The sequence below is a fragment of the Delphinus delphis genome, chromosome 18 (assembly GCF_949987515.2).
Source record: "Delphinus delphis chromosome 18, mDelDel1.2, whole genome shotgun sequence".
NCBI lineage: Eukaryota > Metazoa > Chordata > Mammalia > Artiodactyla > Delphinidae > Delphinus > Delphinus delphis.
In genome coordinates, this window is record NC_082700.1 from 7,884,902 (window position 1) to 7,904,135 (window position 19,234).

Below are 19,234 nucleotides of genomic sequence, written 5' to 3' on the forward strand. Positions count from 1 at the left end.
AATTTTTAATCACAGTTTCAATTTCATTACTTGTGATTGGTCTATTCATATTTTCTGTTTCTTCCTGGTTCAGTCTTGGAAGGTTATACCTTTCTAAGAATTTGTCCATTTCTTCCAGGTTGTCCATTTTATTGGCATAGAGTTGCTTGTAGTAGTCTCTTAGGATGCTTTGTATTTCTGAGTGTCTGTTGTAACTTCTCCGTTTTCATTTCTAATTTTATTGATTTGTGTCCTCTCCCTCTTTTTCTTGATGAGTCTGGTTAATGGTTTATCAATTTTGTTTATCTTCTCAAAGAACCAGCTTTTAGTTTTATTGATCTTTGCTATTGTTTTCTTTGTTTCTGTTTCATTTATTTCTGCTCTGATCTTTATGATTTCTTTCCTTCTGCTAACTTTGGGTTTTGTTTGTTCTTCTTTCTCTAGTTCCTCTAGGTGTAAGGTTAGATTGTTTATCTGAGATGTTTGTTGTTTCTTAAAGTAGGATTGTATTGCTATAAACTTCCCTCTTAGAACTGCTTTTGCTGCATCCCGTAGGTTTTGGATCGTTGTGTTTTCATTGTCATTTGTCTCTAGGTATGTTTTGATTTCCTCTTTGATTTCTTCAGTGATCTCTTAGTTATTTAGTAACGTATTGTTTAGCCCCCATGTGTTTGTCTTTTTTACATTTTTTTCCCCATAATTTATTTCTGATCTCATAGTGTTGCAGTCAGAAAAGATGCTTGATATGATTTCAATTTTCTTAAATTTACTGAGGTTTGATTTGTGTCCCCAGATGTGATCTATCCTAGAGAATGTTCCGTGCGCCCTGAGAAGAAAGTGTAATCTGCTGTTTTTGGATGGAATGTCCTATAAATATCAATTAAATCTATCTGGTCTGTTTTGTCATTTTTTTTTTTTTTTTTTTTTTGCTGTTCCCGGGCCTCCCACTGTTGTGGCCTCTCCCGTTGTGGAGCACAGGCTCCGGACGCGCAGGCTCAGCGGCCATAGCTCACGGGAGCAGCCGCTCCGTGGCATGTGGGATCTTCCTGGACCGGGGCACGAAACCTGTCCCCTGCATCGGCAGGCGGACTCTCAACCACTGCGCCACCAGGGAAGCCGTGTTTTGTCATTTAAAGCTTGTGTTTCCTTATTAATTTTCTGTTTGGGTGATCTGTCCATTGGTGTAAGTGAGGTGTTAAATTCCCCCACTATTATTGTGTTACTGTCGATTTCCTCTTTTATAGCTGTTAGCAGTTGCCTTATGTATTGAGGTGCTCCTATGTTGGGTGCATATATATTTATAATTGTTATATCTTCTTCTTGGATTGATCCCTTGATCATTACGTAGTGTCCTTCCTTGTCTCTTGTAACATTCTTTAAAGTCTATTTTGTCTAATATGAGTATTGCTACTCCAGCTTTCTTTTGATTTCCATTTGCGTGGAATATCTTTTTCCATCCCCTCACTTTCAGTCTGTATGTCTCCCTAGGTCTGAAGTGGGTCTCTTGTAGACAGCATATAGATGGATCTTTTTATTGTATCCATTCAGCCAGTCTGTGTCTTTTGGTTGGAGCATTTAATCCATTCACGTTTAAGGTAGTTATCAATATGTATGTTCGTATTTCCATTTTCTTAATTGTTTTGGGTTTGTTTTTGTAGGTCCTTTTCTTCTCTTGTGTTTCCTACTTGGAGAAGTTCCTTTAGCATTTGCTGTAGAGCTGGTTTGGTGGTGCTGAATTCTCTTAGCTTTTGCTCGTCTGTAAAGCTTTTGATTTCTCCATGGAATCTGAATGAGATCCTTGCTGGGTAGAGTTGGGTAGAGTAATCTTGGTTGGTTCTTCCCTTTCATCACCTTAAGTATATCATGCCACTCCCTTCTGGCTTGTAGAGTTTCTGCTAAGAAATCAGCTGTTAACCTTACTGGAGTTCCCTTGTATGTTATTTGTCATTTTCCCCTTGCTGCTTTCAATAATTTTTCTTTGTCTTTAATTTTTGCCAATTTGATTACCGTGTGTCTCGGTGTGTTTCTCCTTGGCTTTATCCTGCCTGGGATTCTCTTCACTTCCTGGACTTGGGTGGCTATTTCCTTTCCCATGTTAGGGAAGTTTTCAACTATAATCTCTTCAGATATTTTCTTGGGTTCTTTCTCTCTCTCTTCTCCTTCTGGGACCCCTATAATCTGAAAGTTGTTGCATTTAATGTTTCCCAGAGGTCTCTTAGGCTGTCTTCATTTCTTTTCATTCTTTTTTCTTTATTCTGTTCTGCAGCAGTAAATTCCATCATTCTGTCTTCCACGTCACTTATCTGTTCTTCTGCCTCAGTTATTCTGCTGTTGATTCCTTCTAGTGTAGTTTTCATTTCAGTTATTGTATTGTTCATCTCTGTTTGTTCATTCTTTAATTCTTTTAGGTCTTTGTTAAACATTTCTTGCATCTTCTCGATCTTTGCCTCCATTCATTTCCTGAGGTCCTGGATCATCTTCACTATCATTATTCTGAATTCTTTTTCTGGAAGGTTGCCTATCTCCACTTCATTTAGTTGTTTTTCTGGGGGGTTCTTCTTGTTCCTTCATCTGGTACATAGCCCTCTGCCTTTTCATCTTGTCTGTCATCCTGTGAATGTGGTTTTTGTTCCACAGGCTGCAGGGTTGTCGTTCTTCTTGCTTCTGCTGCCTGCCTTCTGGTGGATGAGTCTGTCTAAGGGGCTTGATGGGAGGGACTGGTGGTGGATAGAGCTGGCTGTTGCTCTGGTGGGCAGAGCTCAGTAAAACTTTAATCTCATTGTCTGCTGATGGGTGGGGCTGGGTTCCCTCCCTATTGGTTGTTTGGCCTGAGGCGAACCAACACTGGAGCCTACCCAGGCTCTTTGGTGGGCTAATGGCGGACTCTGGGAGGGCTCATGCCAAGGAGTACTGCCCAGAACTTCTGCTGCCCGTGTCCTTGTCCTCACGGTGAGACACAGCCACCCCTCACCTCTGCAGGAGACCGTCCAACACTAGCAGGTAGGTCTGGTTCAGTCTCCTATGGGGTCACTGCTCCTTCCCCTGAGTCCTGATGTGCACAGTACTTTGTGTGTGCCCTCCAAGAGAGGAGTCTCTGTTTCCCCCAGTCCTGTCGAAGTCCTGCAATCAAATCCCACTAGCCTTCAACGTCTCATTCTCTGGAAGTTCCTCCTCCTGTTGCCGGACCCCCAGGTTGAGAAGCCTGACATGGGGCTCAGAACCTTCACTCCAGTGGGTGGACTTCTGTGGTATAAGTGTTCTCCAGTTTGTGAGTCACCCACCCAGCCGTTATGGGATTTGATTTTACTGTGATAGCGCCCCTCCTACCATCTCATTGTGGCTTCTCCTTTGTCTTTGGATGTGGGGTATCTTTTCTGGTGAGTTCCAGTGTCTTCCTGTCGATGATTGTTCAGCAGTTAGTTGTGATTCCGGTGCTCTCACAAGAGGGAGTGAGAGCACGTCCTTCTACTCCAGCATCTTGAACCAATGACTGGTGGCGCAGTGGTTAAGAATCTGCCTGCCAATGCAGGGCACACGGGTTCGAGCCCTGGCCCTGGAAGATCCCACATGCCACGGAGCAACTAAGCCTGTGTGCCACAACTACTGAGCCCATGTGCCACAACTACTGAAGCCTGTGTGCCCAGAGCCCACGCTGCACAACAAAAGCCACCACAATGAGAAGCCCGCACACGGCAATGAAGAGTAGCCCCCGCTCGCCGCTACCAGAGATAGCCTGTGCACAGCAACGAAGACCCAACACAGCTAAAAATAAATAATTTATAAACAAGAAAAAAAAAAGAAAAGGATAGCTTTATTGCTTTGCTAGCAAAGGGAGACACACTGGGCTTCTGCCTCAAAGAACTGTGTGTCCCCACCTTTGATTGCTTTCCTCTTCACAGAAGAGTTAATCCTCCTACAGGGCTCCCTCTGTAGCCATCTCTGGTCCTGTTTCCTGAAAGTTCTACAGCTACGGTTGGCTTTAACACCGAGTGGGTCCTCGCTGTATCCTTGACTATCTTCCCTTCTTGCCCGTCACACTCATCATTCTTGTCAGGCACTTAGCGTGTGACCCATTTATCACTCATTCCTGGAGGAGGTACAGTGACAGTCTGTCTTGAGTTGTGACTGTTTGCTCAAGGCACATTGCAGTGGGTTTAGGGAAGTATCAGCAAAGGGATGGGGAAATAGCGGAATCGTCTCATTTGGTTCCACTGACCAGGCAGTGAGAGCTTAAGAGTCACGTGGTTGAACGGCATGAACAGAGAAGACAACCCGGAGATCTAGACTCGGCCAGAATGCGATGCAGTCCAGGAGGGCTTAGGATGTATGTCAGGAAATATTTCCTGGTGCCGATACATAAAGAACAGCAGGAATCTAAGGACCAAACTGTACTATGCTGGTTCTTTTCTGGAATGGGGGTAGGGCTGAACGTGGTCATCGTTCATTGTGTCAGGGTTGTAGGACCTGGGTACACCTTTCCGCTTTTGCCTCATACAGGTAACTCCAGCACACGCATGCCGTTCCTTACCTCACCGTACAGCCTCCCCTAACTGTAACACTTTCAGGGCCCAACACTCCATTTGCTGTCCCGAACCTTCACTGCTCTCTCTGTTGGAAAAGTCGTCCCTGGGTGTCCCCAGGACTTGGTGTCCTCATCACATCCTCTGGGGAGGCTCTGCTGTCTGGGGTCCCAGAGCGCTCTGGGGCCCTTCCCCAGTTTGAAAGCTGTTAATCTATAGACCCGGCCTCGTTGCATGGCAGATAAATCCTTCCTGATCTGATCTGGCTGACGCAGCCTTCCTCTCTAACTTTATCACTGACTGTTCCCTTCATCCTTTTCTCAGAAATGCCCGATAAACTCCCTGGTCGCCTCTCAGGGCTGCTCCCAAGATAAGGTGGCTGTGGGCTCTGTGATAACTCTCTTCTTCCTGCCACTGATCTGCTACCTTGTGCCTGAGTCTGTAGAAAACTGTTTTATTTTTTTTTACTTTTTAAATGTTTAATTTATTTTTTTATGTTAATTTTTAATTTTAATATTTTATTTTTTTGGCTGCACTGTGCACATGTGAGATCTTAGTTCCCCGACTAGGGATTGAACCTGTGCCCCCTGCAGTGGAAGTGCGGAGTCTTAACCACTGGACCGCCAGGGAAGTCCCACTGCTGCATTTTAGAGGAAACTCAGGAAGCACCCCTCCCCAGAAGCTCTCCCTGCACTGGCTCTCCTCCTCTGTGCCCCCAGGGTCCCCACTTGGCTCTGCAGTGACACCCGCGGCCTCGTGCTGTGATGGCGTCTTCTGAGCTAGACTCCCGTGCTGGGGTCGCGCTTGCTCCTTTGTGTATCCTGGATCCTCGTGCTTAGAAGAGGCTTGGAGATGTTTGCTGAATGAGTGCACACAGCATGCGCAGTCCAAGCACTTGACAAAGGAAGGGGATGATCTCTCAGGAGCAGAGGAAATAGCGCAGGACCCAGATACGAAAAGGGGAAGAATTCGCTTTTTTTCTTCTCCCCAAGCCTCTTCCCCACACCAAAGAGCTGCTTCTGTGCCAACAGTGGGAACTTTGCTGATCTGGTAGAGGAGGTGGTGGGAGTTGATTCCTGCAGGGTTAACCTTTTGACAGATGGAGCTGCTCTTTTTTTTTTCAACTTTAAAAATAATTTTTTTTATTTATTTAATTTATTTTTTGGCTGCGCTGGGTCTTCATGACTGCGTGCGGGCTTTCTCTAGTTGTGGCGAGGCGGGGCTACTCTTCGCTACGGTGCACGGGCTGTAGGTGCACAGGCTTGAGTAGTTGTGGCTCTCAGGCTCTAGAGTGCAGGCTCAGTAGTTGTGGCACATGGGCTTAGTTGCTCCGTGGCATGTGGGATCTTCCCGGACCGGGGCTTGAACCTGTGTCCCCTGCATTGGCAGGAGGATTCTTAACCACTGTGCCACCAGGGAAGTCCGAGCTGCTCTTTTAAAAAAATTTATTATGAATTATTTTGAACATACAGGAAGCTACAAAGAGTAACATGGTGTATCTACCACTCAGGTTAAGAAATAAAATATTCCTAACACAGCTGTAGCATTTAAACCATTATCTTGATTTGGTGTCTCTCATTCTCCTGTGGTCTTTTCTACTTTCACACCATATTTGATATGTATACATGCCTATATATGGTATATATCCATTTTTTATATATTTGTGTTTATAGTTTTGTAAACCATTGATTTATACTGTATGGTTATTCCCTTGTGCCTTGCTTTTTTCAGCATTCTGTCTGTAGGGTTCATCTCCAGTATCCATCTGGCTTGATCCACGTAGCATCAGTTAATGTTTATTGCTGTGTAGTAGTCCAATCTGTGTATCCTGTTAGGGGGTACCTGGTTTGCTTCCAATTGTTTCTTTTTACACAGTGCTGCTGTGAGCACTCTTGTTACATTCCCTTGTACACGCATTGCGAGTTTCTCAAGGATGACTAATAAGGCTGGAGTTTCTGGGTCATTGCACATGTGCGTCTTCAACTTTATTAAATTTTGCAAAAATTATTCTCTGAGGCTTAATGACTCCAGTCTTAAAAAAATAAATACTTTTCATTTTGATAAGGCAGTTACGTTAGTGTTTCAGATGTAGTGGATCGAAGGTTACATTTCAGTTGAAGTAGAAGATACCCGTTTGAGCCTTATCTGTGTGTCTGATTTATACTGATTTAAAACAGAGATCGGTATGTAGAGGGTTCATATTTATATAAACTCCTACAAAGAAAGAATGACGTCATAGTCAGCAGGTTGTTCAGCATTTCCTTTTAAATTTTTTGTTGAGTTTTAACCAGAGAGCATTTTGGATTATTTTTAGGATCTGGACTGCTCACTGTGGAGCTATTTGTTGTATGAATAAATGAATGGAACTATAGAACTGAACGTGAGAACGATAAAATTTAATGGAATAAATTAAAACCAAGTTAGCAGCCCTGAGTCGAGGGGTTAAAGTGAAAAGCTCCTGGTGGGGGGAGGGTCCTCACATTCATCTACTGTCAGCCTGCTGGAGGCTACAGTTTTTTAAATTTTTAATTTTTAAAAAAATTTTATTTTATATTGGAGTATAGTTGATTAATAGTGTTGTGTTAGTTTCAGGTGTACAGCAAAGTGATTTAGTTTTACGTATACATATGTCTATTCTTTTTCAAATTCTTTTCCCGTTAAAGTTATTGCAGAGTACTGGAACAGAGTTCCCTGTGCTGTACAGTACTCCTTGTTGGGTATCCATTTTAAATATAGCAGCGTGTACATGTCAACCCCAAACTCCTAGTCTATCCCTCCCTCCAACCCTCCCCTCCCTGCCCCCCCCACCCGGTAACCAGGGGTTCATTCTCTAAGTCTGCGTCTATTTCTGTTTTGTAAAAAAGTTCAGTTGTATTTTTTTTATTAGATTCCACATATAAGTGATATCATGTATTTGTCTTTCTCTGTCTGACTTACTTCACTTAGTATGATCATCTCCAGGTCCATCCATGTTGCTTGGAGGCTAAAAGTCTGTGACACCTGCCTCCGGCCAGCACCCCTGTCTGGTGGCAGCGTCCTGACACAACGGCAGTTCCTTTTCTTTATCACGAGCTCAGAACCTGGGCAGGCCTGATGTGCTTCCCTGGTGCGAGGCCTGAGCAGCCCCCTCTGCGGCGAGACGTCTGTGGTCTCCCCTGGTCTGGACCCTGTCAAGACACCGGCTGCCCCGAAGCCAGTCTTAGCTGGCGGCAGATATGGCCAGTGTTGCCGACAGGCTTTTATGCAGCCCTTCCCGCCACAGCCCTGCTGTGTGGAATCGTGGCTGTTTTCCTGGAGATAACACTGCATCCTGGCCAGGTGCCTTGTGAGGTCATTGCTGAGCGTCACCTTGAAGCGCTGTCCAGAATGTGCTTGAGGTAGAGTGTTAGTTTGCTAGGGCTGCTGAAACTAAGTGCCACAAACCGCGTGGCTTCAGCAGACGTTTGTCTCCCGGTTCTGGAGGCTGGGTTGGTTTCCTCAGAGGCCCCCCTCCTTGGCTTGCAGGTGGCCGTCCTCTCCCTGTGTCTTCACAGCATCCTCCCTCCGTGTGTCTTTTGCCTGGATTTCCTCTTTTTATAAAGACGCCAAGTACTGTATATCGGATTAGGACCTATACTAATAACCTCACTTTAACTCGATCACCTCTGTAAAGACCCAATTCCAAATTAGGTCACATTGTGAGGTGCTGGGGGTGAGGACTTCAACACATGAAGTTTGGGGGACACAATGCAGCCCCTAACAGGTAGACACACTGTAGGGTTATGTGGGAATTGTTAAAAGGCTTCTTGCAGACATTGGATTTTCAGTGACGAGGGAAGCGAGTGTTCTTTCCCACATTAACATTTGCGTACTTTCTGACAGATGCAGGGGCAACGTCACAGTTTGTTACCACAGACTTGGTTAGTACAGCGGGCTTATTTACTTACTAACTTCTAGGAAGGAAGTTGCAGAGATCAGTTTAAAAAGGGAGATTGTGTTACTAGAATTACATATAAATTGATTTTTTTTCCCTAAGAGTTTATTGCCTGAAGGCTTGCCTTGTTTTTTGTTTTGATTTGTTTTCAAGTTTATTTCAGTTGTTGTTAAAAAAAATACCTGAAAACTTTTTGTCGTTGTTGTTCTAGATTTAAAAGGAATTGCATTTGTCATCCAGAGTCAAAGTAATTCTTTTCATGCAAAGAAAGCAGAACAGTTAAAACAAAGCATCTTAAAGCAAGCGGCAGATCTTACCCAGGTACGTAGAGGTGACTTGGAATGTCAGTACTTACTTATGTGTTGATTCATTTGTTTTCCAAAGCTCTTGGTCCATAGATGATCAATTTTATTGAGATAAAATACCTCGTTTTTGTTTTGCTGGCTTAATATGGACTATATTGTTTAAAATGCTCTAGTTAATTTCTAATGCTCAAAGCATTGTATTCTAAATTATTATATATATTTTTAAGAGAATTATATAAATGTATAGGACTATCACGGTTTCATCATAAAGTATGATAGAAAAAAGTGGAAGAAATAACTTTTTAAAGGCAGAGCTTAAAATAGCAAAGATAATTAATGTTCAAAATTTTGGTAACAAGTTCTATGGGAATTTCTATGTTGAAATAACACTTTCATTAACCTTGGTGCGGTGCTGCTTCTGTGAGTTTCTTAATCCGTTTTTAAATTGGATCTTATTAATTGAACTTTTGATTTGATTTATAATGTAATATCCAAGAAGGATTATGGCGAGAAAGACTGACACGTCCAGGTACACTTTAATGATGTTTGAAATAGGCGTGAGCTGAGTTTAAATCTGTTCTGAATGATGCTGGAGGTTTGGGGCAAAGGAAGAGCTACCTTCTTGTGCTGCCGTATAGGAGCTTTCTTTTTTAGCCAAGCAAAGAAATTCCTCCCAGCCCGCTCCACTGTGTGGCTGTGGCCTTCGAGACAGAAGTGCTGTCTGCAGGTAAAAGCCGTCAAGAGCTCTCTGAGAAGAGACCTGTGTGTTTGACAGACAGCTTCTTTCTGTTGGTGGGAGCTGGGAAATAAAGGGTTGGAGGTATCAATGGAAAAATGAACAACTGTAAATGGTATTCAAGGTTAAGGAACTGCTGACAGGAAAGCTTACTGTGCTTAATCTTTAAATGCTTTACGTATGAAATTCATCCACCCTCCCCACGTCCCCGCAAGGACAGACCCTCGGTTCCTCATACCTTCTCAAGGGAGAGGAAAGTGTTGCAGGCTATAGACAGGTGGTTGGTTTTTTTTGGGGGGGGATACTTGGAGATAGGAGCAGCTTGATGAGTTTTAAGTTCCCCTTTGTCTGGAAACCCAACTTTGGAGATTTTCTTCTACTAAACCTTTTCAGATGCCATCAGAGAGGAAGTCCTGCAGCAACCTTGACAGGCTGGGGTTCCTCCGTGGGCTCTGGTAGAGGCCTGTGCGGGGGTCGGTGAGCAGGGCCCCACATAGTCCCTCAGTGGGGTTCAGGTGAGCATTCATGGAATTTAGCTCAGTTGGGCCTTGGCTGTTACCCCAAACTGTGAATCAGTGATGATGTCAGGACAGAGTTATGTATCGTTTGAATTCATATATGAATTAAGGGCACATATATCTCTGTACCTTGTTCCCAGAAGTACCTTCCCTTTTGTAGAGGCAGATTCATGTGTGTTTTATTTATTTTTTTTAAAATAAATTTATTTATTTATTTTTTGGCTGCGTTGGGTCTTCGTTGCTGTGCGCAGGCTTTCTCTAGTTGTGGCAAGAGGGGGCTACTCTTCGTTGCAGTGCGTGGGCTTCTCATCGCGGTGGCTCCTCTTGTTGCGGAGCACAGGCTCCAGGTGCGTGGGCTTCAGTAGTTGTGGCACGAGGGCTCAGTAGTTGTGGCTCGCGGGCTCTAGAGCGCAGGCTCAGTAGTTGTGGTGCGTGGGCTTCGTTGCTCCACGGCATGTGGGATCTTCCCAGACCAGGGCTCGAACCCGTGTCCCCTGCATTGGCAGGCGGATTCTTAACCACTGTGCCACCAGGGAAGCCCTTGTGTCACTCTTTTCTAAAGTTCTCTGAGGTCAGTATAAAACATAAGAATGTAACATCCTGGTTACACGCTGTAATATGGTTCAACCATGATCAGTGTTCTGCTTGTGGTAACGTTTCCTAGAAAGGTTAGAAAACATTTCTATTTCTCTAAAGTGTTGAACTTTTCTAGCAGTTTATTCTGCGCTTCTGTTTAGTTTCAGTGTGCTTCTACTTAATTTGTATTGTCCTTTGCATTTACAGTTTGCCATTTAGACCACCTGTTTAGCTGGTGACTTAGATCGCCACTAGGTGGCAGTATTGGTTTTACATTTAAAGACACCTAATAAAGCAGTATCACCAAGCAAACCCCTCCCCCAGCATCTAATTTCCGTGATAATAAATGGAGTCTAGACTGAAGCAATTGGAAAGCTCCCTTTAATTATCAGATGGTCTGTTCTTCTTATTCAGTTCTTTCCTAGCGTGGAAGCCAGCTATGAGTACTGAAGTAGTTATGACAGAATTTCATTTTAGCACTTGGATTTAATTTGCTCACAAGATCCAGGGTGTACTGTTACAACTCAGGTAATTTCATATTTGGGTTAACGCGTCTTTTGGTAGTTGAAATGGCTGGAAAGATTTTACAGTTTGCATCTGTACATGATCCTGGTTCATTTTTTTTCTCTGTGTAGAGTTCTTTATGTTACGTATGTGATTTAAAGTTGAATTTATTCCACGAATAGCATCTTGGAGATCCACAGATTGTCAAAAGCTCGCACCGGGTCTGTAGACAATACCTGGGGCAATGATGAGCTACCCTGACCTAGAACTACGTGAAAACAGAGAAAGAAGATTAACTGCAGAGAATTAAGTGCTGAGATGCACAGACTATAGGGCAGCAGAGTCACTTGGAGAGGCAGGTAATGGCTCCCTAGTTGCAACTTGACTGGAACTTGGTTTAAGAAACTGACATATTCTTGAAAAAGAACTGACAGCCTAGTCGTCAGCTGGGGAAGACAAGGACAGCCGAATCCGGGGCAGAGTTGTCAGGGCATCACTGGTGCTGCGGCAGAAGCAGGCTGGCTCCTCTGAGGGGTCAGCCCCATGGTTTGCCAGGTATGTGCTGCGCCTCTAACGGGACAGGATGTCACCTGCGACCTGAATCATGAAGTCTTCAGGTTGCAGGTTTGGTTTTCTCCATCGATTTGCCCACCATGAGCATTCACCACAGTTGCTTAGTGAGGGAGGAATCAGCCACAAGTTTTACCATCTGAATATTTATCTGATAGTCCAAAATATCTCTTCCACGCCACCAGATGTCTAGAACTGCTGTTTATTTATTCCTTACTCCTGTCGGGTTGCACTTGACTACGAAATCTGCCAAAGATTAAGGTGCAGAAATTTAATGGTTTCCGCAGTTAGGCATCTGCTTCTAGCTGTTCTCTTTTGCTTTGGCAAGTCATTGCCTACGCCTGTTTCGCCTCAAGGTGCTAAAATGTGGTCTTACTGAAAACACAAACGTTTTTCATTCTTCTCATTTGAGTATAAAAACAGGAGCCTAAGCGAACTTTCTATCTGAAACACGACACTGTACTCGGAGTTGTTACCAGAGTGGTGAAGCTGTCTCCCTTGTTTTCTGAAACAATCTGGGTCATTGGGAGTTGTCACTCCCACTTCCAGGTTTGATGCTTATAAGGCAGGTCATAATGGTTTTGAAGTCTATAATGATATAGTTCTTCTAGTCAGGAAGCTAGCAGACTTTACCAAGTGCTTCCTATGTACAGAGAACCATTCTGGATTGTGGTGGAGCCGAGTTAGAGAGGATTTAGAAAAGATACTCTAGTTCTTTGAATTACTTATAAGGTAGATGGTAACGATCTCATAATAGAAATGACTGTATCATTAAGTAGAAATTAGAAATCCGATATAAGTCTATTAAAATATCTATTCAACAATATTCATTGCACATCTGTAGCTACATTAGGTACTTTTGAACGTAACAGGACATCTCTAGACAGTCCATGGGGCCCTTGAGAAAGACGGTGGTCATGAAGTTGTTTAGGAAGTACAGCGATATGTAAACAGCACATGAAGGAAGACTTCTATCCGATCAGATAGGAGAGACAGGAAATTAGCTGGAGGGATGTTGGTTTGGAACAGGGAACCAGATCTGGAAGACGAAGACATGAGTCATCAGGAAGGTTTGCTTTTGGGATGCCAGGGGACCTAGGATTTGTTCGGGGGGGTGAGTAAAGCGTGTTTTAGCAGGAATAGTGATCTTTCTAGATCAAAATGGATGGAAAGTAGAGCTGGTAATGTGGTTGACCAGTACAGGGTTCCTAACTGTACATCTACAGATAGAAGAATGCAGATTTGGAAGAAGTGCTACCTTTTTTCCTGAGTGTTTTCTCCCTGCATTACAGGTGGAAGGGTAATGTGAACTTATAAAGATTGACTATACAAAGAGGTGCATGAACAAAAGCCAGGTGGAGGTAAGGCTAACAGAAACCCGTAAGGAGAGTTTGTGCAACAATCTCTGAATTAATCAGGCCCTTGAGTGTATTTTGTTTTAAATACCTGTTATGTGCGTGGCATCTGTGTGTCAATTGTGATTTGACTTCTGCTTTTTGAACTTGGAAAAAATTCCTCCTTGAGTCAGTGTTTGTGTGAAAATTCTTGTTTTTTTTTGTTACGTGAAATGGGCGCAGTCAGCTCGGTCTCTGGCGAAGACTCTGTTGGAGAAGCTTGAGTTTATGTTGTGATGGAGAGGCTGTCAAATGAGAGTATTTTTTCCCTTCTGGGACCTGGGATCCGGTAACCAAGGCTGATCCTAGATTGACACAGTTTTTACTGCACCTTCAGAAATGTATCAACACTTGCTTAAAATTATAGAAGCCATTAATATTCGCCAAAGGAATTTCAAAATAAGATTAAATTGGAGGCAATAAAGGAGAGAGGAGAGAGCATCATTGTGTTGTTTTAAAACTAGGTTCTAGTAAAATAAAGACTCATGTACATTTTGAAGACTCTGAAGTCTGATCTTAGCACAAGGCACAGGTCATGTGTGGTTGGGGAATCACTTTGAATGGGAGACAGGGAATAAGCCCCTGTAGGAGTGACTACTCAGAGAGAGGGGACAGGCTGGATTTAGAATGAAGGCAGGACCTGAGGGAGGGGCAGAACCACGGATAAGTTATGGACCCCTTTTTTTTTTTCAACATCTTTATTGGAGTATAATTGCTTTACAATCGTGTGTTAGCTTCTTCTGTATAACAGAGTGAATCAGCTATACGTATACATTTATCCCCATATCCCTTCCCTCTTGCGTCTCCCTCCCACCCTCCCTATCCCACCCCTCTAGGTGGTCACAAAGCGCCGAGCTGATCTCCCTGTGCTATGTGGCTGCTTCCCACTAGCTATCTATTTTACGTTTGGTAGTGTGTATATGTCCATGCCACTCTCTCACTTCGTCCCAGCTTACCCTTCCCCCTCCCCGTGTCCTCAAGTCCATTCTCTGCATCTACGTATGGACGCATTTTTAAGGCATCCTCCAAATACAGAAAAGAAAATTCAGAAGTGGGTTAGGCTTATAAGGTTTTCTTTTTAGGGGGGTTACGGTGCCCCTGTAAATTTCATCTTATGGCAATAATGGATTACATTTTCTGTTTTAGGCCCAAAGGGGCCAGACTAGCTGCTTAGAAACCTCCATACTCTCCCTTCCCACAGCTACAGAGCTTCTGAAGAGAGCAGACGGTTCCAATTTCGTTGCCTTCTTTTGTGGTACGAACTTTATTTAAAAGCTGGCAGAATCACAAACTTACAAATAAATGATTCTGCTTATTCACAGAAAGGTTTGGAAATCACTGTTTTCTCAAGAAGAGCTAGGTCTTGGCTCATTAGTTTAAAAAACCTCATTTCCATGCGATAAGGCAGGAAAGCTGGAAGCAAAGCCTTTCACAGAGGAGCGTGAAGAAGCTTGAGAAAGTGGCCTTGTGTTTTCTAGTTTCAGACGTTATCGTATTGGCAAGGAGACAGCTTGAGGTGCTTCATTAAAAGGTTAGCTGTGAGAATCAAGTCGCTTTCACCACACTTTCCTTTTTAGGTGAGAGCAATCGGATGCTGAATTACTTAGTGAAAGTTTGTTTTCTGTCGTAATCGGTAGGTGTTAAGTAATCACACTGAGTTATTTATTAAAGTGGAGTTCTTACTGCGTTGCTGTTGAGTAAGAAGTTTTGCATCCATTTACCAAATCTTTGTGGAGTATTTACTTAGGCAAGGGCCTGGGCGAGATGCTGCAGGAGAAAACAGAGCAGTGAGACCGAGTGCACTTCTTCTGGGGCTTGCTCAGCTGTAATGAATTCTTCACACCATGTCGTGAATGTGGGTCTCTGTTTGGCGCCCAGCATTGGGACACCTTCCCTTACTGGAGATTTCTACCTGGTGTGAATCTGGTGGGAGTGGGCTCGGCCCACTCAGGACCTCAGAGGCCAGACTCGGGGTCTCCCCAGCTCATGGAGGGTGGCCAGCTGGACATTGCCACGCAGGATTCTGAGTCTGGAGCTAGGGACCCATATAAGTGGTTTATTTATTTATTTACTGACTTTATTTATTTACATTTGGTTGTGCTGGGTCTTAGTTGTGGCAGATGGGCTCCTTAGTTGCAGCTTGCCAGCTCCTTAGTTGTGGCATGCAAACTCTTAGTTGCGGCATGCATGTGGGATCTTAGTTCCGTGACCAGGGATCGAACCTGGGCCCCCTGCATGGGGGGGGCGCAGAGTCTTAACCACTGTGCCACCAGGGAAGTCCCGAGTGGTCACTTTAGATCTCACTCTCCTGGTGGTGACATCGGTGCCCAGGGGACCAAGTGAGGTGGCAATGCATGCGTGCACGTGTTGGAGGAGGCCAGTGCTCTGGGGCGGGTGATGCCCTGCAGGGCGGCCTTTTCCCGGTGAGTCACTGTGGAGGGGGGCCCTGCCTCCCTCTGGGAGGCTCGTGATGGGGGGCGGGGCACTGCATGTCACTTCCTGCAGCCGCATCAGCAGCCACCATGAGAACACAGGCCAGGCAGCAGCCCGCCCGCCCTGCCGGGAGAGGTCAGCGGAGGCTTTGTCATGACATTTGAACTGAGCCTTGAAGAAGCAGGAAGAGTTTGCCGGGGCGACTGTGAGGACCCCCACTGATGGAGAGAGGAAATCTTGGGTCTCGCGGGATGTTGGCAAAGGGCTCAGCTACTCTGTGAGCTACTACCATGAGTTCACATTTGGGGAGGTGGGCTTGGAGGGACTAGTGAGACACCTAACACGTGGCGCCTGGGTCTGCAGTAGAGACCCCGGAGGAGGGTTGGAAGCCATAGTAGTGCCCGCAGCGGACGTTCACTGAGTGCTCACCATGGCCGTTACTTTACCTCGCGCTCATGTCAATACACTATGCCGCCTTCAAGCGTCAGCTCATCTAAGTCTATGAAGTGGTTTCTGTAATTCTCCCCATTTGCAGAGAGGAAACGGGCTTAGAGGGATCGCGCGACTTGCCCAAGCTCACATCACTAACGAGCAGTGCGGCCAGGCTTGCGTCTGACACACAGGTGTGCCTGCTGACACACAGGTGGGGCCTTAATCACGGGGCCAGGCGGCAGATCGCTGCCGCTGCTGTGTGCAAGGAATTCCACGCCAGTTTGTAAACAGTGGTCTGTGCCCTCTCTCACCTTACCCGGCTTTTTTTTTTTTTTAATACCATTTATCCTTGGCATGATATTCTAGATATATTTGCTTACTGCCTGTATCCTGCATTAGAACCTGAGATCCAAGAGGTCAGATCCAAGACTCTGCCCGGTCTTTTCACAAATGTTTCCTATGTTCGTAGAACAGCGCCTGGCACATAGTAGTTGCTCAACAAATATTGTACAATCATAATAATATTAATAACCATCACATGCAAGCTTGTGCCAAGTGCTTGGCATGTATTAAGTCACTTGACCCCATGACTGTTGTGACCCCCATGTTAGAGATGAGATAACAGACCACAGGCAGGTCTGGGAACTTGCTCAAGGCTGAAGAGCTGGAGCGAGGATTCTGATGCAAGCACTTTGCCTCCAGAAATCAGGTCCCTACACGCTAAGCTTTATTGCCTTTCATGAAGGAGTGAATGATTCGTTAAAATAGAGTTATATGAGCTATAAAAATGTACATAGTAATGCATTTCAAAGTAAATATTTAATAAAGAGAAATTATATCAATGATGAGGTAATATTTTTCTCTTGTTAGGAAATGACAGGTTTCTGGGGGAAAAAATATATTTTAACATAGGCTCAGATTCCTGGAATGTTTGTCATTATAGCATCACTGTAATCTCCTGGTCCACATGTGAATCCTGGGTTTTTAAAGGCTAGTAAATCTGTCTGATGTATGTTCCAAACAGGATATTATATCCTCATAAGATAGACCTACTTCTTATGGAAGAAATAACAATAAACAGATGTTAATTTTTGTCATGATTTATTTGTTGGTCTAAAAGTCCAGTGCCTAAGAACTATGTAATAGTTGGAATTTGGAAATACAGTTGAACTGGAATCAGTCTTAAAAGCAGGATTCAGTCCTTTAGAACTTTTGCCTAATACCGAACAAATATCTTGGTTTTTGCTTTCTAATTTAGTGCTTGGTCTGAATAATGAGACCGAATTAGACCATAAACTCATGTCCTTAAATTAAGGTATGGACAAGTAACGAATATTGGGAAATAGTCTGTTGACAAGGGAAGAGGCCAGCATCATGGAGTTAAATTAGTTGAACTTTTTCCAGACAGAGGCAGAAAGACTAAAGTGGTTCAAAACCACTTTCAAAAAATTATGTGTTTTAACATTGGACAGAAAGACATTCCCATTGTCATAATGTCTTCATTATTATAATTTCAGTTGCTATATAATAGCTCATTTGCAACTTATTTTCTTGTAAGACTTCTTTTAGTGTTTGCTGTGTTTCTTTTCTAGCTAGTTCATATTAGCATGCTCCCATAATTATCTGAAAGTTTTATGCAAATATTAATGTTACTAGTTTTCTTCACACATGATTTTTGCTCTTATGTAATCCTCATGAATATGTATGCGTGTGATATATGTGTATGCCATATGTATGTATAAGCATATAGCTGTATACGCATGTATAGATATGGCATATATATGTATGTGTATGGCATATACATGTATACAGCATATAGCCAATATATGTGTATATATATATATACACATACATATAGCAGTTTTTGAAGACAATGAAAATTACTTCATTGTTCAGAATCAACAGTAGGAAAGCCCAGACTACATTGGGGTGCTGCTAGTTCAACCTTTAGGAGTTTGGTTTTTCTCTCTGACGTGCCGTATTGTTAGTGTGATTTAACCTTTGATTGCTGTTTTTACGTTTCATATTTGTCCACGGCAGTTAAAAAAATACTGCATGCGATGAAGAAATGAGGCTTATTTGATTGCCCGAAGAGTTATATTGGAAACCATTCTTTTCTTCTTAAACAATAAACGTATGTGAACTTAAAGAATGGTATGGCATCTACTTTAGTGTGGTAATATTTCATATAGTTAAGCATGTATTCTTAAAGTCTTTTGTAACAATTACCGGGCCGTAGGCACTACAAAACACAGAATATCCTACAGTTTGTTGGGGGGTGTCCAAGCATATTAGGTGTCTGGGTTTTGACTTGTCTCAACTTGAAATAGATTAAATAGTGCTTAACTTCAAAGCTCACATTGATAGCTTTAAAGATACGACTCTCTCTCTCTCTATAGTAGAGCAGGTATGTATATGTAACCGTAGTTGTGTCTACTTCTGGATCTTAGTTCCTCCTAAGTTTATAAATTTTGATATTCCATCATTACGCTATTACTGTTGTTGCCTGAATACTTGAGGATTCTATTTCTAGTGTTTAGACCCAAAGCTCTTCATTATGATGGTGTTTTAGTGTTTTTAGGACACTCTAAAATTTTTTCTTCACTTGAGGTAAATTGGCTATTATATCCTCTTGTTTAGCCCGAAGTGTTTTATTTTCCACATGCTTCCTCTGTTGTGTACACAGAGAAAGCTGTCTTTATGCCTCTGAGTTTGCCCTGACTTCCCCTGGGCTCTTGCCTTCCAGTCGCCTTTGCACACCTGCAAATTCCAGGTCTGCTCTGGGTGTCACTGGAGACCCTTCCTGGAGGGCCTCTGCGCCACGCGGAGCCTGGGGGCTGAGGAGGCTGTGTGGCTTCAGCGAAAATCCTTCACTTCTAGTAGCTCCAAAGGGAAGAGAAAAGAGATGAGTAGGAAGAGCAAAGCGTCAGATCTTTAAAAATACCTGGTTTTAAATTTGAGTCTTCTGAAGAAATTGCTGCGGTCTTATTGTGTTTTTTATTTGTTTCTCTGCTTTGACGATTGTTTCTTCAGGAAGTCCCCAGAGTCGTCCTCCTTCACCAGCTGGCTCAGCAGGAAGGCGCGTGGACCATACTTCCATTGTTACCGCAGTACGTTTCACGTGACACGCGCTCATTATTGGCATCTCTACCTGACGCTCGTAGGCTCCCTAGTTTTCTTACTCAGAGGGTGTTTTTTCCTCAGAGTCAGGAAGTAAAGTCCATTTGGACTCCATGACCACTACTGTAATCGGATTTCTTGATGATTGATTCTTTTTTTTTTTTTCCTGTTTCACTAGGCAGTGGGTTTTATTTGAATTAATCTACAGTGACCGTAATTCCCCAGCTCCTTACT

General features: G+C 43.6%; 1 protein-coding gene across 1 annotated transcript in view; it reads left to right on the plus strand.

The window, feature by feature from the left end:
- The window catches only part of B3GLCT (beta 3-glucosyltransferase), a 106,389-nt gene that overhangs the window by 24,883 nt on the left and 62,272 nt on the right, over positions 1 to 19,234 (plus strand). The window contains exons 4-5 of the mRNA XM_059996190.1: positions 8,624 to 8,733; positions 18,914 to 19,093. Coding sequence (XP_059852173.1) covers positions 8,624 to 8,733; positions 18,914 to 19,093 — 290 coding nt within the window. The remainder of the gene's footprint in view (positions 1 to 8,623; positions 8,734 to 18,913; positions 19,094 to 19,234) is intronic.